Here is a 20,217-nt window from a genome sequence, read left to right on the forward strand (position 1 = left end):
CATCCCCCACCAGGATGGTCTGAGGGCCCTTAGCTTCTTCCTCGAACAGAGGCCCCAACAATCCCCATCCACCACTACTCTCCTCCGTCTGGCTGAACTTGCTCTCACACTGAACAATTTCTCCTTTAACTCCTCTCACTTCCTCCAAATAAAAGGTGTGGCTATGGGTACCCGCATGGGCCCCAGCTATGCCTGTCTCTTTATGGGGTATGTGGAACATTCCTTGTTCCAGTCCTACTCCAGCCCCCTCCCACAACTCTTTCTCCGGTACATCAATGATTACTTCGGTGCTGCTTCATGCTCTCGTCGGGACTTGGAAAAATTTATTAATTTTGCTTCCAATCTCCACCCCTCTATTATTTTCACATGGTCCATCTCTGACACTTCCCTTCCTTGACCTCTCTGTCTCAATTTCTGGTGATAGACTGTCCACCAATATCCATTATAAGCCTACCGACTCCCACAGCTACCTCGACTACAGCTCCTCATGCCCCGCTTCCTGTAAGGACTCCATCCCATTCTCTCAGTTCCTTCACCTCCGTCGCACCTGTTCTGATGATGCTACCTTCAAAAACAGTTCCTGTGACACGTCCTCCTTCTTCCTTAACCGAGGTTTTCCACCCATGGTCGTTGACAGGGCCCTCAACCGTTTCCGGCCCATCTCCCGCGCATCCGCCCTCATGCCTTCTCCTCCCTCCCAGAAACATGATAGGGTCCCCCTTGTCCTCACTTATCACCCCACCAGCCTCCGCATTTAAAGGATCATCCTCTGCCATTTCTGACAACTCCAGCATGATGCCACCACCAAACACATCTTCCCTTCATCCCCCCTGGCAGCATTCCGTAGGGATCGTTCCCTCCGTGACACCCTGGTCCACTCCTCCATCACCCCCTCCTCCTCAACCCCCACCTGTGGCACCTCCCCATGCCCACGCAAAAGATGCAACACCTGCCCCTTCACTTCTTCTCTCCTCACTGTCCAAAGGCCCAAACACTCCTTTCAAGTGAAGCAGCATTTCACTTGCATTTCCCCTAACTTAGTCTACTGCATTCGTTGCTCCCAATGCGGTCTCCTCTACATTGGAGAGACTAAACGTAAACCGGGCGACCGCTTTGCAGAACACCTGCGGTCTGTCCACAAGAAAGACCCAAACCTCCCTGTCGCTTACCATTTTAGCACTCCACCCTGCTCTCTTGCCCACATGTCTGTCCTTGGCTTGCTGCCTTGTTCCAGTGAAGCCCAACGTAAACTGGAGGAACAGCACCTCATCTTCCGACTAGGCACTTTATAGCCTTCCGGACTGAATATTGAATTCGACAACTTTAGATCTTGAACACCCTCCTCCATCCCCACCCCCTTTCCGTTTCTTCCCCCTTCCTTTTGTTTTTTCCAATAATTTATATAGATTTTTCTTTTCCCAGCTACTTCCATTATTTTTAAATCTATACCTTTTATGCCCTGTTAGTCTTTCCACCCACTAGAGCTGGTCCTTGAGTGTCCTGCCATCCATTCTTAATTAGCACATTCGTTTAGATAATATCACCACCTTCAACACCTCTTTGTTCTTTTGTCTGTGATATCTTTTGATTATCTGCTTCTATCACTGCTTGCTTGTCCCTACAACCACAACCCCACCCCCCAACTTCACTCTCCCCCTGCCCCCCACCTTAAACCAACTTATATTTCACCCCTCTCCTAATATTACTCAGTTCTGTTGAAGGGTCAGGAGGACTCGAAACGTCAACTCTTTTCTTCTCCGCCGATGCTGCCAGACCTGCTGAGTTTTTCCAGGTAATTCTGTTTTTGTTTTGGATTTCCGGCATCCGCAGTTTTTTGTTTTTATCTCTGGAATACTGTGTGCATTTGTGGTCTCCACATTTAAGAAAGGATATACTTGCGTTGGAGGCCGTACAGCGAAAGTTCTCTAGATTCGTCCCTGGGATGAGAAGGTTGTCCTATTACAAGAGACTGAATGAATAAATTGGGCCTATATTCCCTGTAGCTTATAAGAATGCAAGGTGATTTCATTGAAACACAAGATTCTGAAGGGCCTTTACTGTAGATACTGAGAGGTTGTTTCAGGTGGCTGGGGAATCTAGAGAACAGGGCCACAGTCTCAGGATAAGGGCCAATCACTTAGGACTGAGATGGGGAGAGATTTTTTCACTCAATGGGTTGTGAATTGTTGGGATTCTCAACCCCAGAGGGTTGTGGATGCGCTGTTATTCAATATATTTAAGGCCGAGACAGACAGCTTTTTGATCTCTCGGGAAATCAAGGTGTTTGGGGAGTGAGTGGGAAAATAGCATTGAAGCCCAAGATCAGCTTAATCATAGTGAATGGCAGAGCTGACTCGACAGGCCATATGGTCTACTCCTGCTGCTATCTCTTGCGCTCTTGTATGTGTTACATTTTATTTTAAGTTTTAGGTTATATATGTAGCAGAATTGATTTCAGTTACTTTTTTATGATGCTTACTGTGCAAGCTATCGAGGTACTACCTGTCTTCCCAGTCCTAGCAACTGCTATTTCTTGTGGGCATCCTTGTAAGTTTCCATTCATTGCAGATTTCAAAAAATGTATGGCTGCGATATATAGCTCCACCATGTGCTAAGTTCAAGTGATTTTTTTTTTAGAAAGGCAAAGGTCTTTTTTTTTTCTCTCTGCCAGCTAAACTATACACAAAAGTGGATCCCATTTATAGTGAGAACACATTTAACCAATTTAAGTAAAGGTGATGAACTACTTATCCAGATGCCGACGGATTCCTAGAGCTGTCACTGTACTTGTTCGACCGGCTCTTCATGATATAGAGCATGAACCTGTCCAAGACTGGCCTGGCCATATATGATATAACTAGCTCAGTCCTTTGCGCATTAAATTAATTTTGGCTGAGAGACAACTATTTATTTTTGAAAACAAATATGCTCTCCAGCCAATGAAGGTCTAGTTTTTCAAAGCTTTTTCTGGACTCCAATGAGTGTGAGGCAGGCAAAAGGTGTACAAGTTAACTTTATTATGAGACAAAGGTTAGGAGGAGCTAGATATGTTCAGGGAGATTTAGAGATGGGGAAGACTTGATAGGCAAACAGAATTGCTGTTTCAACTTTTTGATGCAATATACTATGATTTTGCATATAGCTCTGAAGCTTGAGTACCTGGTACAATACATAGAAGAGAAATAATGAGTGGATCCAGTGATCCAAAAATTTGGGGGTTTGTTGGCAATCTAAAATTTTTAAATGCTAATACAAAAGCAAAATACTGCAGATGCTGGAAATCTGAAATAAAAACAGAAAATGCTGAAAATATTCAGGTCAAGCAACATCTGTGGAGGGAAACAGTTAATGTTTCAGGTCACTGATCCTACTCTAGAGTTAAATCTCTCCTGCCCTTCATCCTATCACAGACATTCCCTTTTTTTTTTGCCTCCCTTTCACATGCTCAAAACCTACCTATATTTCCTCAGTTCTGCTATAGGGTCATTGACCAGAAACAACTCTCTTTTTCTCCATAGTTGCTGCCTGACCTGCTGAATATTTACAGCATTTTCTGTTTTATATCTAAAGTTTTAAAATTTTAGTTCCATTAAAAGTAGTTAAGATATGGGATTCTGAGGCAAGTAACTAACCTTCTGGCTCCTTCTTCAAGCCTATCTACCATTCACAAGGGACAGAACAGGACATGTGCTGGAATACTTTCCACTTCCCTGAATGAGTGCAGCTCCAACAAAACACCCAAGAAGCTTAACAACATCCCAGTCAAAGCAGCCTGCTTGATTGGCACCCCATCCACCACCTTTAAATATTCATTCCCTCTGTTACCGGTGCATCATGGCTGCAGTGTGTACCATCTACAAATTGCACTGCAGCAACTTGCCAAGGTTTCTTCAGTAGAGCCTTCCAAACTTGTGACCTCTTACCAGCTAGAAGAACAAGGCCAGCAGCCTTGAGAACACCACCACATGTAAATTCCCCTCCAAGGCATGCACCATTCTGTCTTGGAAATATATCACCATTCTTTCACTGCTGCTGGGTTTAAATCCTGGAATTCCTTATCTAACAGCACTGTGGATGTACCCATATTACACAGGGTGTGGTTCAAGAAGGCAGATCTCCACCATTTCCTCAAGGGCAATTGGGAATGGGCTATAAATATTGGCCTTGCCAGGAGTGCCGATGTTCCATGAATAAATAAATAAAGAAAAACCTATTTAGCCTGGTGGTGCCATGCAACATGATGGAGAGTAGCCTTAGTGATAAGATCGGACTTTGTTTCCACAAAGACTGTGTGTGTTAGTGACTTCTGCCAATGCTGGATAGATGCATCTGTAACGGCGGACTGGTGAGGGTAAGGTCATCATTTGCATCAGTATTTACTCAGGAAACTGGCATAGTGTATAAGGAAGGAAGGGAAACAAGCAGTAGTTTCATGGAACATATAGAGATTAAAGAGGAAGAGGTGCTTGCTGCCTTACAGCGAATAAAGGTAGATAAATCCCCCGGGCCTGACATGATATTCCCTCGGACCTTGAGGGAGATTAGTGTAGAAATTGCAGGGGCCCTGGCAGAAATATTTAAAATGTCCTTAGCCACGGGTGAGGTGCCGGAGGATTGGAGGTTAGCTCATGTTGTTCCGTTGTTTAAAAAAGGCTCCAAAAGTAAACCAGGTAATTACAGGCCAGTGAACCTGATGTCAGTAGTAGGTAAATTATTGGAAGGTGTTCTGAGAGATCGGATATATAATTATTTGGACAGCCAAGGGCTGCTTAAGGATAGTCAGCATGGCTTTGTGCATAGGTCATGTTTAACGAACCTTGTAGAGTTTTTCGAGGAGGTTACCAAGAAAGTAGATGAAGGAAAGGCTGTGGATGTTGTCTACATGGACTTTAGTAAGGCCTTTGACAAGGTCCCACATGGGAGGTTAGTTCAGAAGGTTCAGACACGGTATCCATGGAGAGGTTGTAAACTGGATTCGAAATTGGCTGTGTGGGAGAAGATAGAGAGTGGTAGTGGATGATTGCTTCTCAGACTGGAGGTCTGTGACTAGTGGTGTAACTCAGGGATCTGTACTGGGACCATTGTTGTTTGTTGTCTATATCAATGATTTGGATGATAATGTGGTGAATTGGATCAGCAAGTTTGCTGATGACACTAAGATTGGAGGCGTTGTGGACAGTGAGGAAGGCTTTCAAAGCTTGCAGAGAGATCTGGACCAACTGGAAAAATGGGTCAGAAAATGGCAGATGGAATTTAATGCGGAAAAGTGTGAGGTGTTACATTTTGGAAGGTCAAACCAAGGTAGGACATACACAGTAAATGGTAGGGCACTGAGGAGTGCGGGGGAACAACGGGATCTGGGAGTTCAGATACATAATTCCATGAAAGTGGCATCACAGGTAGACAAGGTTGTAAAGAAAGCTTTTGGCATACTGGCCTTCATAAATCAAAGTATTGAGTATAGGAGTTGGGATGTTATGGTGAGGTTGTAAAAGACATTGGTGAGGCCAACTTTGGAGTATCGTGTGCAGTTCTGGTCGCCTAACTACAGGAAGGATATCAGTAAGATTGAGAGAGTGCAGAGAAGATTTACTAGGATGTTGCCGGGTCTTAAGGAGTTGAGTTACAGGGAAAGATTAAACAGGTTAGGACTTTATTCTTTGGAGCATAGAAGAATGAGGGGAGATTTGATAGAAGTTTACAAAATTGTGAGGGGTATAGACAGAGTAAATGCGAGTAGGCTCTTTCCACTTAGATTAGGAGAAATAAACACGAGAGGACATGGCTTTAGGGTGAAAGGGGAAAGGTTTAGGGGGAACATTAGGGGGAACTTTCTTCACTCAGAGAGTGGTGAGAGTGTGGAACGAGCTACCATCTGACATGGTAAATGCGGGCTCACTCTTAAGTTTTAAGAATAAATTAGATAGATACATGGATGGGAGAGGTCTGGAGGGTTATGGACTAGGTGCAGGTCAATGGGACCAACGGAATAATATTTCAGCACAGACTAGAAGGGCCGAATGGCCTGTTTTCTGTGCTGTAGTGTTCTATGGTTCTAAGTAAGTTTTGGCTCTTCAGTACCTGCCAGAGGCCCAGTTTGACAGCTATATTCTTCAGGGTTTGGTCAGTGGTGGTGGTGCTACTGAACTACTCTTGGTGATGGACACTGAAGTCGCCACCCATCGTACATTCTGTGCCCTTACTGCTATTATGTTCCTTCCAAGTCATGTTCAAAATAGTGGAGTACTGATTCATCAGCTGAGGGAGAACGGTGGGTGGTAATTAGCAGGCCATCTTCTTCCCCACATTTGACCTAATATATGAAACTTGTGGTCCGGAGTCAATGTTGAGAATTTTCAGAACAAAAACAGAATTACCTGGAAAAACTCAGCAGGTCTGGCAGCATCGGCGGAGAAGAAAAGAGTTGACGTTTCGAGTCCTCATGACCCTTCAGCAGAACGGGTCACTCCTCATGACTATATGCCATTGTACCTTTAGTGGATCAGCCGTCCTGGTTGGATAAGACCTATGCAGAAATGGTAATGGAGCTGAGACCTTGGCTGAAAGTCTTACTCACAGAAGCTCACCTATGTGAGGCTATTGTAGACTGGCTTGTGGGACAACTACCCCAATTTTGCCACCAAGTCCCTAGATATTAGGAACTTTGCAGGGCTGACAGAGCCATGCATGTTTTTGCCTTTTCTGATGCCTAAATCAAAGCTTGCTGATCCATCTTACTTTTTCATGATAGCTTGATACAGCTGAGTGGTTTTCTAAGCCATTTCAGAGGGTAGTTAAGAGTTGAGCGCTTGGCTGTTGAGCTGGAGTCACATGTAGGCCAGATAGGACAGATGATTTCCTTCCCTAAAGGACATTATTGAACCAGATGGGTTTTTAAACAATCCAGTGTTTTATAGTCAATATTATGGATACCAACCTTTTTAATCCAAATTTAATTAACAGAATTTAACTTCTCCAGTTGCCTTGGTAAGATTTAGCCCAATAAAGGGCTGAGCTGGAAACTAGGTTTTCATGGAAACAAGGTATTTGGGAAAGATAGAGAAGAAAAGAAAGGAGGGATGGCAGTATTGATGAAGGAGAGTATTATATTGCTGAAAGAGGAAATGTCCTAGAGGGCTTGAGGACAGAATCTATTTGGTTAGAGCTAAGAAACAATAGAGGTACTACTGGGTGTATGCTATAGGCCACCATCTAGTGGGAAATATATAGGGGAACAAATTTACAAAGACACAAAGGTGCAAAAGCCATATAGTAGTTATAAGGGGTGTTTTAATTACACTATTACTCTCCCTGTCTATATTAGAATAAAGGGCAGAGAGGGCAGGCATTGCTGCAGGGCGTTCTCACTGGCAGCATTGATTGAGAACCAAATGACAACAATTTAAGGTGAGTGGCAAAAGAACCAAAGGGAGCAAGAGGGAAAACCTTTTTTGTGCAGCAAAAAGTTATGCTCTGGAATACATTGCCTGAAAGTGTGGCAGGAGATTTAATCATGGTTTTCAAAAGGATATTGAATGAAATTTGCAGGTGGGGGTGTGGGACTAGCTGAATTGTTCTTGCAGAGAACCGGCACAGACACTATTGGCTGAATGGCCTCCTTCTCTGCTGTTCCTATGGTTCTGTCTCTCCAGATCATTAGTTCAGCTCCCTGAAATAGTCTAGTAATATAACCACTATGGTACCATACTTGTATTTCATTGTTTATTTTTATTCTGTTGCAGTCACTCTTTCCAACATCACCCAGCTGGTGCTGAGTCACAACAAGTTAACAAGTGAGTAAACTTCAGTGATTACTACCTCTACAAAACACAAGTTAAATGCTGCTGAGAAATGTACAATATCTGCACTGAGAATAAACTTCATCCAGCTAAATTGGTGTGGTGTAGTATAGGCGATAGACCCTCTGGAGCAGTTTGCTGGGGCATCTTGTAGCTGATGCGGAGACTTGCAATGATATGTTTCTATCAAGGAGTGAGACTACACATGGCACTAAGAAGAGGTATTGACATTTGGTGGGAGTTGCCTTTAAGTATTTCTATAGATTAAGAGAGACCCTTGAATTGAAAGTACTTTACCTAAACTTTTTTATGTCCTGCTTTTAGTGTATCCAATGTTGAGGTAGAAATTTTAGGAGTTTATTGTAATCACTGGATAAATTACAAATCAGCTCAGTAAAATTTGAAATGTATACTTGCTTCAGCAATATTTTTTGACTATGTTAAAGGTTTGTCCTAAAAAATGGCCAATTATCTTAACTATTTGAGTGTAAACTACATTGTTGAAGTAAGCTTTATTGAATTATGGGTGAATTAAGGATGCATCATGCAAACTTAAAGCAGTTAATCTTTCTTGCTGGACTGTTGAAATACGCTGGAGAAGAGTAAGATTCTGAAGTACAAATGTTGCTAGCTAAACCAGGAATTTCTACTGTTGGACCTTCTGAATTAATGATGTACTCCCTTGCATTGAATTTGAAAAGTTTGGCCCTTGACAGACTGTACGTGGGGGTCAAAAATAAGGCAATTCTTGTACTGACTGAAGTACATGTACTAGCTAAGTGGACTTTGTCATGTCTAGAAGAAATTTTGAAACTTTCTTTGTGTTCATAATTGTCACATTAAATAAATGGTCAAATTGATAGAAATGCATGTCTATAAATATATAGCCAAGTTTTGCAGCAAAGAAAGCCAGTAATTTAGTGTAACTGGCTCATGCTGATGTTTATGGCCCACATGAGCCTTCTCCTACTCCTACTCCTTTTCATCTAAGTCCATCAACATCTTCTATTCCTTTCCCCCTTCTGCTTATTTAGCTTTCCCTTGAATGTATCTATACTGTTCCTCAAGCATACTTTGTAGATAGTTCCACATTCTAACTGCTCTGCTAATGAAGTTTCTCTGAATACCCTATTGAATTTATTAGTGACTATCTTTTGTGATTCTCAATGTAACACTTACCCTTCAGCATTGAAATTTTGTAAAATAACAAAGCAAGTGGCAGCATCTTTACAATTTGTTTTTTCTGTCAACAATTAAGAGGGCTATGAAGCCCATTAATGGCATAATTAACTGGGATTCTTCTCTGCCTGTCCAACCTTACAGTTGGCGGATGGACGAATCGGCCAAGTGGCCTTTGCATTTTTCAGGAAGCCTGATCCAAGAGCGGGATGAGGTTTCCATCATTTAAATTAAAAAAAATAAAAACGTTTGGACAGAATTTTCATGTTGTATATGTTCAGGTTACTGTTTCCATTGCGTGGGCATTTTTTCCCGATTTTTAAAAAAAAAAAAATAATTATCTCGTGTATTTAAATTCGTCAGCTCCCTAAGGCAGCTCTCTGCCTCGGGGAGCTTTAATTCGGTGCTCCCCGCCCCCCACCCCCCAACCCCCGACACCGCCTGTGCTGACTTCAGTGCACACCCTCCTCCCGCCCCCAACCGTTAATTGGCCAACCAGTGTGAAATTGCGTTTGGGGGTCAGTTATGGTCGGCGATCAATTTCCCGACTGTCGATCGCGCCTGCGCACTGACCTGTTTTTTCTGTTTGCAAAGAACAGGGCCCTGTGTATTGATATATGTAGCTTTCAGACTAAGGGGAAGGTCAGTGGATGAACAGTGGCAGACATTTAAACAGATATTTCTTAAAAAATCAGCAAAAATTTATCCTGGTCAAAAAGAAGTACTTGATGAGAAGGATGAACCACCCGTGGTTAACAAAGGCTGTCAAGGAGAGTGTCCAATCAAAAACTAAGGTATGCAAAGCAGTGAAAACTAGTGGTAGGCCAGAGGATTGGGAATTTTTTATGAACCAGCAGTGGATGACTAAAAAGCTAATAAAGAGGGAGAAAATTGATTATGAAAAGTAAATTGGCAAGAAATATAAAAACAAACAGCAAGAGCTTCTATGGGTATAGAAAACGAAAGAGTATCTAAAGTGAGCATGGGGCCCTTGGAGGATGTGATTGGAGAATTGATAACGGGGAACAGGGAAATGGCAGACAATTTTAAACCAATATTTGCATTGGTCTCCACGGATGAGGAAACATCCCAAAGGTATCAGATAAGCAAGAACTAACGGGAGGAAAGCTCTTGTAACAGTCTCTATCATGAAGGACAAAGTATTTGAGAAACTAATGGGAGTAAAGGCAGACAAGTCGCCAGGACCTGATGACCTGCATCCAAGGGTTTTAAAGGAAGTGGCTACAGAGATAGTAGAGGCATTGGTCAAAATATTCCAGAGCTCACTGGATTCTGGGAGGGTCCCAGTGGATTGGAAAACTGCTAATGTGATGCCCCTGTTCAAGGAGGGAGACAAAAAGCAGGAAACAATAGACCAGTCAGCCTAACATCTGTCATTGGGAAAATGCTAGAGTCCATTATTAAGGAAGAAATAGCAGGACATTTAGAAAAGCTTAACGCAGTCAGAGTCAACATGGTTTTGTGAAAGGGAAACCATGTTTGACAAATTTGCTACAGTTCTTTGAGGGTATAATAAGCAGAGTTGATAAAGGGGAACTGGTAGATGTAGTGTATTTGGATTTCCAGAAGGCATTTGATAAGGTGCCACATAAAAGGTTATTGCACAAGATAGGAGTTCACGGTGTTGGGGGTAATGTATTAGCATGGATTGAGGATTGGTTAACACACACAAGACAGTCGAGATTAATGTGTCTTTTTCAGGTTGGAAATATGTAACTAGTGGAGTGCCACGAGGATCAGTCCTAAGGCCTCAATTATATACTATCTATATGAGCAACTTGGAGGAGAGGGCAGAGGTAATTTATCCAAATTTGCTGGTGATACAAAAATAGGTGGGAAGGTGATGAGGACATAAGGAATCTGCAAGGGTATATAGATAGGTTGAGTGAGTGGCAAAAACTTGGCAGATGGAGTATAATGTAGGAAAGTGTGAGGTCATGCACTTTGGTAGGAAGAATCAGAAGGCAGACTATTATTTAAATGGCGACTCCAAATAAGTGCAGCACAGAGGGATCTGGGTGTTCCTGTGCATGAAACACAAAGTTAGCGTGCAGATGTAGCAAGTATTTAAGAAGGCAAATGGAATTTTGGCCTGTATTACTAAGGGGTAAAAATAGGGAAGTCTTGTTACAACTGTACAGGGTGTTGGTGTGGCCGCACCTGCAGTACTGTGTACAGTGTTGGTCCCCGTATTTAAGACAGGATATACTGGCATTGGATGCTGTTCAAAGGAGATTCACTAGGCTGATTCCTGGGATGAAGGTGTTGACTTATCAAGAACAGCTAAACAGGTTCGACCTTTATTCGTTAGTGTTTAAAAGAATGAGGGGGGTGGTGGGGGGGTGCTGATCTTATTGAAATGTACAAGATTCTGAGGGTGCTTGACAGGGTAGATGTTGAAGATATTTTCCACTAGTGGGGGAAACTCAAACTAGGGGACATAGTTACAGAATAAGGGGACACTCATTTAAAACTGAGATGTGAAAGAATTTCTTCTGAGGGTAGTGAATGTCTAGAATTCTCTACCCCAGAGAGTTGTGGAGGCTAGATCACTGAAAGTATTTAAAGAGAAGGTAGATAGATTTTTGAAATATCAGGGAATTGAGGGCTATGAGGAGCTGGCACGAAAGAGGAGTTGAGGCCTAAGGCAGATCAACCATGATCTTATTGAATGACAGGGCGGGCTTGAGGGGCCGAATGGCGTACTCCTGCTCCTATTTCTTATGTTTCTTATGTTTACACTCGCGCCACACTGTGAGCCCGACTGATAATCACAAATTGGCTGTCAACGTCATTCTTAGCACATTGAGGATTGTTTAGCATATGTTGTCGAATTGTTTAGCAAATAATCCAATTAGAGTCTATTTGCCAAGCAATTAGCACTCTCTCCTCATATGTTATAAGCTGTTGCTATCCCCTTCTTGCAAAGTGTCCTGATGAGTGCGAAATTAAAAGCTTCGACATGTCTCTTTTTTTTTCAGCAACACTCAAGTTCTGTACTACCAAACAACTAAATGTACATACTTTTGGAAGCTACAATCAGGATAAATTAAGATGCAAATTGTTTGGTTCATCCTGAAATGATGGTTGGAGGGTTTGAATTCTGTAGCAAAGATATCAAGCTTGTGGCATGAGCTGAAGATGATGGCTTCAGTCTTTGCATTTAGCTGGAGGAATTTGTGACACATCAGTCACTGGATTATAGAAAGCCAGTCTGTCATCTTCTAAGCAGTGAAGGGGTTGAGAAGAGAGCCGGTGTTGTCCAATTGCAGAATTACATCTAAGTTGGACGTCTATGTTTTGCGTTTTGCAAGCATGGGCTAATTAGGTAGTCAGTACCTTGCCTGTTGCGAACAGCCGAAGGGGGAGACACAGGGTCAAGTTGACAGATCATACCCTTGTTCGGCATAATCAGTTGTAAAGATTGAAACAGGAAGTTGCAAAGGATCTTAGACAAATGAAGTGTGTGGGTAAAACTATGCTGTGTGGGGAAATGTGAGGTCAATCATTTTTGGATCCAGCAAAGACCAATTTAAATATTTTAATGGTAAGAGTATAGAAACTGCACAGATATCTATGTTCACAAACCAGTAAATGTTTGTAGATAGGTACAAAAAGTAATCAAAAAGGCTAAGGGATTGTTGACTTTTTTTGTCTGCAGGGAGTTGGAATACAAAGCTGAGGAAGTATTACTTGTCCAGACCTTATTTGGAATACTGTGTTCCATTTTGGGCACCACACCTCGGGAAGGACCTTTGCTCTTTAGAATGTTACTTGGACTTAAAAGTGTTTAGGGAGCTTGAGTTAGTGTGAGTTTGTTTAGTGTTTGCTTGACGGATCTGATCTAGGTGTTTAAAATGATGATAACAGTTAGGATTAGTAAGAGAAGAGATGCAGAAAATCTGTTTCCATTGGTGAGGAAAACAGGACAAGGAGGCATAATCTTATTTTAAGATTCTATTCTATCAAGTGATAGGGGAGAAAAATGGTTGGTAAATGGAGTTCAGGTATAGATCAGTCACGATCTAATTGAATGGTGGAACGAGCTATGGAAGCTGAAGGCCTAATCATGCTTGTAGATGCAAGCGTGATGTCTATTGTCTGTTCCAAAATAGAAGTTAATTGTTCAGGTTTTGTATTTTTTGTTTAGAAAATTTGTTGTAACTATTCTTTGAGCTTTTGACCAAGCATTGTTATGAGGTGGAATGGCCTTTGTATATTGGGCTTTATTTATTAGCTCAAGTTATAAATTTGAGGGAACGAAATTCTAATTCTGTAACGACGGTTAATGGAGATAGACTAGTCATGCAATTTTCTAGTGAACGGATGTGCTTACTTGATAAACGTGCCAATATTGCTGTTGTTTATTCTTTCCTTTTATTGTCAGCTAAAGTACTGTAAACCTTTTAGATGCCCCCTGCAGTTGATTACCCTGACAACACTTACTGTACAGACCATAAGACATAGGAGCAGAAAATAGGCCATGCGGCCCATCGAGTCTGCTCCGCCATTCAATCATGGCTGATAAGTTTTTCAACCCCATTCTCCCGCCTTCTCCCCATAACCTTTGATCCCCTTACCAATCAATAACCTATCTATCTTGGTCTTAAATACACTCAATGACCTGGCCTCCACAGCCTTCTGTGGCAATAAATTCCATAGATTCACCACTCTCTGGCTAAAGAAGTTTCTCCTCATCTCTGTTCTAAAAGGTCTTCCCTTTACTCTGAGGCTGTGCCCTCGGGTCCTAGTCTCTCCTACTAATGGAAACATCTTCCTCACGTCCACTCTATCCAGGCCTTTCAGTATTCTGTAAGTTTCAATCAGATCCCCCCTCATCCTTCTAAACTCCATCGAGTATAGACCCAGAGTCCTCAAACGTTCCTCATATGTTAAGCCTTTCATTCCTGGGATCGTTCTTGTGAACCTCCTCTGGACCCTCTCCAGGGCCAGCACATCCTTCCTGAAATACGGGGCCCAAAATTGCTCACAATATTCTAAATGTGGTCTGACCAGAGCCTTATAAAGCCTCAGCAGCACATCCCTGCTTTTATATTCCAGTCCTCTCGAAATAAATGCCAACATTGCATTTGCCTTCCTAACTACCGCGTCAACCTGCAAGTTAACCTTAAGAGAATCCTGGACTAGGACTCCCAAGTCCCTTTGCACTCCAGATTTCTGAATTCTCTCCCCATTTAGAAAATAGTCTATGCCTCTATTCTTCCTACCAAAGTGCATGACCTCACACTTCCCCATGTTATATTCCATCTGCCACTTCTTTTGCCCATTCTCCTAACCTGTCCAAATCCTTCTGCAGCCTCCCCGCCTCCTCAATACTACCTGTCCCTCCACCTATCTTTGTATCATCTGCAAACTTAGCCAGGATGCCCTCAGTTCCTTCATCTAGATCATTAATGTATAAAGTGAAAAGTTGTGGTCCCAACACTGACCCCTGCGGAACTCCACTAGTCACCGGCCGCCATCCTGAGAAGGACCCCCTTATCCCCACTCTCTGCCTCCTGCCAGACAGCCAATTTTCTATCCATGCTAGTACCTTGCCTCTAACACCATGGGCTCTTATCTTACTGAGCAGCCTCTTGTGCGGCACCTTGTCAAAGGCCTTCTGGAAGTCCAAGTAGATAACATCCATTGGCTCTCCTTTGTCTAACCTACTCGTTACCTCCTCAAAGAATTCTAACAGATTTGTCAGGCATGACCTCCCCTTGATGAAACCATGCTGACTTTGCCCTATTTTGTCATGCACTTCCAAGTATTCTGAAATCTCATCCTTAATAATGGACTCTAAAATCTTACCAACGACCGAGGTCAGGCTAATTGGCCTATAATTTCCCATCTTTTGCCTCACTCCCTTCTTAAACAGGGGGGTTACATTAGCGATTTTCCAGTCCTCTGGGACCCTCCCTGACTCGAGTGATTCCTGAAAGATCACCACTAACGCCTCCACTATCTCTTCAGCTATCTCCTTCAGAAGTCTAGGGTGTAATCCATCTGGCCCAGGTGATTTATCCACCTTCAGACCTTTCAGTTTTCCTAGCACCTTCTCCTTGGTAATGGCCACCATACTCACCTCTGCCCCCCCGACTTTCTTGAACTTTGGGGATGTCACTCGTGTCTTCCACTGTGAAGACTGACGCAAAGTACCTATTCAGTTCCTTCGCCATTTCTTTGTTCCCCACTACTACCTCTCCAGCGTCATTTTCCAGCGGCCCAATGTCCACTTTTGCCTCTCTCTTACCCTTTATATATCTAAAAAAAACTCTTGCAATCTTCTTTTATATTACTGGCTAGTTTACCCTCATATTTAATCTTCTCCCTCCTACAGGCTTATGAGTTGAAACTCGCCATATGGCTGCGGTACCTCAAGAGATTTATACATTTGAACTAAACCCTAGGAAGTGTCAGCATGTTGAGAATGGGGAGAAAATTTCTCCCTCATCCACCTCCCCCTTCTTCCTAACCTCCAACAAAAAAAAAGGCACAGATCTAACTGGCCAAGAAAGAATGCTGATCATGAAACAATTGCTTAAGGAAACCATGTGAGAAGGAGTGTGATGGGATGAAATATAAAACAGCTCTGTGATCTTTTGACCTAACAGCCAGAAAATGGTAGAGCAGGCAAGTCAAAAAACTTGCACCAGTGATCACAATATAGCAATGTGTGTTAGGTTTATGATGTAAGAGTGAAAATCGTCCTACAGCTTCAGAAAGGAACATTTTGAGATGTGCTGACCAGCAAATTTAAAGGGCAAAACACTTAGAAGATAAAATAGATCCTGTTTATAATATACATTAAATTCAGAGGAGAGATATGCCACTGGAGAATGAGTAACAGTAAAAAGGCTAATCTGCACCATAATGGAAGTAATAGGGTGAATGGGGGCAGAAACAAGACTTTTTTTTTTTCCCGAAGCATAAAGAAATAATAGCACAGGAGATCAAGGCAGATATAAAAATACTGAAGGAGATTAAACTGACGGGGGAACTAAACTAGAAAATGAAGTTATGATGGGCAGTCGTAAAAGAAATGTTAAGCACATCTATAAATATATTCGCAGCAAGCAGATGAAAAAAGAAACTGAAGTCACTGAAAAATTCCGTAGGTGGCACGACTTCAAGTGATCGTGTCTGTGGAGGAGACCACGGATTGCCTCTCCAGTACGGAAGGTGAACTTTCGGAAGGGGGATGGGTAGAAATGGAGAAAATGCTAAAATAAATTTCATTGAATAACTGAGGGACGTTCAAGGATGATAGATGTTATAAATGGCTACCTAAAAAGTGGATGACCAAATTGGTTTTGCAATTGTTTCTCTGCAAACAGTAACATTTGAAGCTAGATTACTGTCTAATGGTAGAGGAGCTCAAATCAATATATTGAGTATTGATGTCACAGATTTTATAAAGAATATAATGCACAATACTTATAACCAGGTCTAATGCTTGGTTGGCGATTCAAACTTTTGACAGCTCTGAGTTTGGTATCATGGCCTTTTATGAATCTAAATACACCTTACAGATACCCAATTATTATATATTTCCATTGCTCCCTCCATATGACAATCGACATGAATGTCATAATTCTGTGTTAAATAATTATCATACATTAAAATATAATTCCACATGAGGAGAACTTTTTAAATATTGCTGAAAGGAGAGACATGTTGCTAAAGCTTTTCATCTTGCACTAATCTGGACAATGGCCAGAATGCCAGATTTGGCAAGATGAAAAGCTTTGGCAATACATCTCTCTTTTCAGCAATATTCAAGTTCTGTGTTACCAATTAGTGTTTTTTTTAACTTAACAAGCTCTTTTTTCTGCAGATCAGTACAGCTCTCGTACTATGTTATCTTATCGGTTGTTACATATGACTGCTAGTCTACCAAATGAAACTTGAGTTCGTGTCATGCTTATATAAAAACAGCAATTAAAAAGGATGATGCATACTCGGATGTTTTCTTTTGCAGAACTAATTGTTTTCCTCCATTTGTTATCAATTGAGTGAAGTTCTTTGAAATATATGAATTTGTGTCCACTGGCAAAGTATTTAATAACTGAACTAACTCAACTGACATTGCTTTAAAGTCAGCCCTGCAGTATCTTAAAATTGACAGCTTTTTCCCCTGCTTAACTGAAAAAGGTTAAGAGAAATCAAAAGCAGTACAGCATTAGCGGACAGCAAGATGAGCTAATTAGCCCTTTCATTACAATGATCATAAAGTAAACTAACATTATGCCAATCCTTAAAAGGGAGATAGAAGCAAACTAGGAAACTACAGGCCACCGAGTGGCGACACTTGGTGCCCAGAACATCTCCCACATTGCCAATGACCTGTGGTCATTAGCGCTGTGAGGGCTTGCAGGTCCGAGCGTAACTCCATCAGATGCTGATCAAACCGTTGGAATCCCCTCTCCATTAGAGTTGCCAATCTCTCAATGGAGGAAGCCTGACACTCTGACATGAGGTTCATGCCATCACTGACACTCTGCCTGGATTCCTCCACCACAGAGACCAAGTGAAGCACACTCTCATGCAACCCTGCCAGATGCTCCGACGCACTCTGCCGCTTGTCCTGCAGCTTCTGCATGGTGGACACCTCCAGAGGCACAGTATCACGGCCCGACTCAGCATGTGCCTGGTCCCCTGCAGTCCTCCGGCTGCTGGCGCCATCGGCACTCTGTCAGTGCCATCTCCTCCAGCGATTGTGAAGCGCCCTCTCCACTGTGCCCCGTGGCACTAGCCGACGTTATATTCCCCACCGACGTGGTAGACGCTGTGCTGGTGCCTGGCTCGCTGAAATGATGTGACTCTCATGCCAATTGACACCCTTCTGGTGTGGAAGGGGGACTCTGGACGTCCTCCTGGCGGCCATGTGGTGGTGATGCTGAAATCAACAACAAGGACAGTGGATCAGTTAGCGTTCAGTCAATAACACCTTTCATCCCCCCCCACCCACCCAGGCTCATAATGCGCTCAGCCTTCAAGAACCTAAGGAGACGAACGTTGGTGGAATGGTAAATAGTCAAGAGGAGGCCCAAACATTACACGCTCATACTACAGGCTGGTCAGATGGCCTAAGGAATGTTACATGGAATGTTATGTGGATAAGTGTGAGGTTATGCACTTGGGCAAGACAAACAAGGTACAGGAATACAGGAGAAATGGTAGGACCGTGGAAAGTAAGGACGATTACAGGGACCTTGCTGGGCAGACCTGTTAAGGTAGCAGAACAGGAACATAAGGCATTTAACAAGATTGAAGCTAGACTTGCATTTATTAGCCAAGGAATAGAATGTAGGAAAAGGGAAGTCATGTTGCAAGTGCAGAATCGAGGCCACATCTACACTTCTGCGTTCAGTTGTGACCTGCGCTTCATGGGAGGGATGGTATTGGAGTGGAGAGAGTGCAGAGGTCCCTGACCAGGATGCATGCTGGCCTGGAGAGTTGGACTTATGAGGAAACATTGCATACACTTGTGACATTTGCCGTGGAGCTTAGGACATTGACAGGCCACATTATTGATCTTCATACTGTTATGAGGGACATAGAATGGGTGGACACAAGGCAACATTTCCCCTTGGCGCAAGGATGACTAACGTGGTGGCATTTATTTAAGTTGAGTGCCATGAGGTTGACAGGTGAGGTGCTGAGGACCTTTTGGACAGAGTAATGTGGGACGCACTGGCTGAAAGGGTGGCGGAGGTACAAACCCTCCTAAGATGCAATAAGTATTTGGATGTGCAGCTGCGATGCCATGGCATGTTAGGCCATGGGGATAGTGGTCAGAAATGGGATAAGGCGACTTTGGCAGGTGCTAGAGACGCGCATCCTCAAGGGGCCGAGGAACCTTTGTATATCACACACACGTCTGACTGTATCGGTCTGTGAATGAGCAGTGTTGCTGCATTAACGATTGCAGCAACCATCAGTGCTTTGGATGGTGGGAAGACAGAGTGGATGGGACTTTGGGCTGCATCCCAGCCTCACTGACACCTGCTGACCTGGCCACTTGGCTCCTTTCCAGCTCTATGGCCTGTTCTTCGAATTGGGTCAGTGTGTGGAACACGGCCTGGCCACCACCAGTTCGCAAACGCTCATGGCTGTTGTGCTCAGTTTTTGCCTGCAGAACAGAGAACACCATTTATTGGGGCTGATCGCTCATGTACTCTGCACGCGCACGCCGCACTCAATGACAGTGGCCCATCTGCGGCCTCCAGCGGCTCCTGTCCACACTACTGGTGATCAGTCACCAAAAGATAGTACGGCTGCTCCCAACCCCCTCCCCCAACGGCCACCTTGGACACATTCAGCGTCCATCACTTTCAATAACATACGGGTCTTAGCGCCCACGGCAAGGAGGCGCAGCTAAGTGCGGCACCGAGGCCAGCAGATGGCTCTTGGCCACAACACCTTGAGGCTCCCCTTCCACCATCTCATCACCGGCAATAAAACATGTGTTGGAGTTCTGAGTATATGTCTAGCTGCCTCCCCAGCAGGTTGCCCCCAGACTACTCAAATGCGACAAACACCAACATATGCTGCAGGGAGAACCCATCTTCTCATCAACCACTAAGGCTGATGTAAGCATGGTCACTATCTGTTTGCCCACCCAGCGTGTGCCAAATGCCCAATGCAGTAACAACACTAAGACCGGGGGTGGGGGGGGGCCTCAAAGGCGAAGGCTACCTGCTGGGTTGAATGGCCAAGACTGACATGGTACTCGCCCTTCCAGAGCACAACAAATCATTCCAGCGCTTGCGGCACTGGTTCCATGATCGACGGACAGCATCCATGGAGCTGACCGCTTCCGCCACCTCCTGCCAGGCCCGCTTTGTAACATGGGGGGCCCTCCTCCTCCCATCCTGGGGAAACGGGACCTCTTGCCGTGCTGCCACCTCCTCAACAATGGTAGCAAGGCAGGCATCAGAGAAGTGAGGGGCACATTGGCCCCCCGCTGGCCTACCCTGCAGCCTGCCCTCTTCCTTTGGCCTACTGTACAGACCCCCTGTACCTGGAACTGGCCGTGGTGATCAGCCTAAAGGAGGCTGCCTGGCCTTTCTTTATACAGACTGCTGGTTCCCCATTGGAACCTGCAGTCTGTATGCGCCCGCCGCAATTTTAAAAGCGCCGCTCTCCACGGGAGTGTGAAATGCGCTGGGTGGGCCTTAATTGGCCTGCCCACGCAAAATGGCAGTGCGGC

At 43.7% G+C, this 20,217-nt stretch overlaps 1 protein-coding gene across 2 annotated transcripts in view; it reads left to right on the forward strand.

Annotated features, from left to right (window-relative positions):
- rsu1 (Ras suppressor protein 1) overlaps positions 1-20,217 on the forward strand; it is a 239,300-nt gene that overhangs the window by 35,283 nt on the left and 183,800 nt on the right. For both annotated transcript variants that reach the window (XM_078538409.1, XM_078538410.1), the window contains exon 3: positions 7,743-7,793. In XM_078538409.1, the coding sequence (XP_078394535.1) occupies positions 7,743-7,793 (51 nt within the window). The remainder of the gene's footprint in view (positions 1-7,742; positions 7,794-20,217) is intronic.

Source organism: Cetorhinus maximus, chromosome 3 (assembly GCF_964194155.1).
Source record: "Cetorhinus maximus chromosome 3, sCetMax3.hap1.1, whole genome shotgun sequence".
Classification (NCBI taxonomy): Eukaryota; Metazoa; Chordata; class Chondrichthyes; order Lamniformes; family Cetorhinidae; genus Cetorhinus; species Cetorhinus maximus.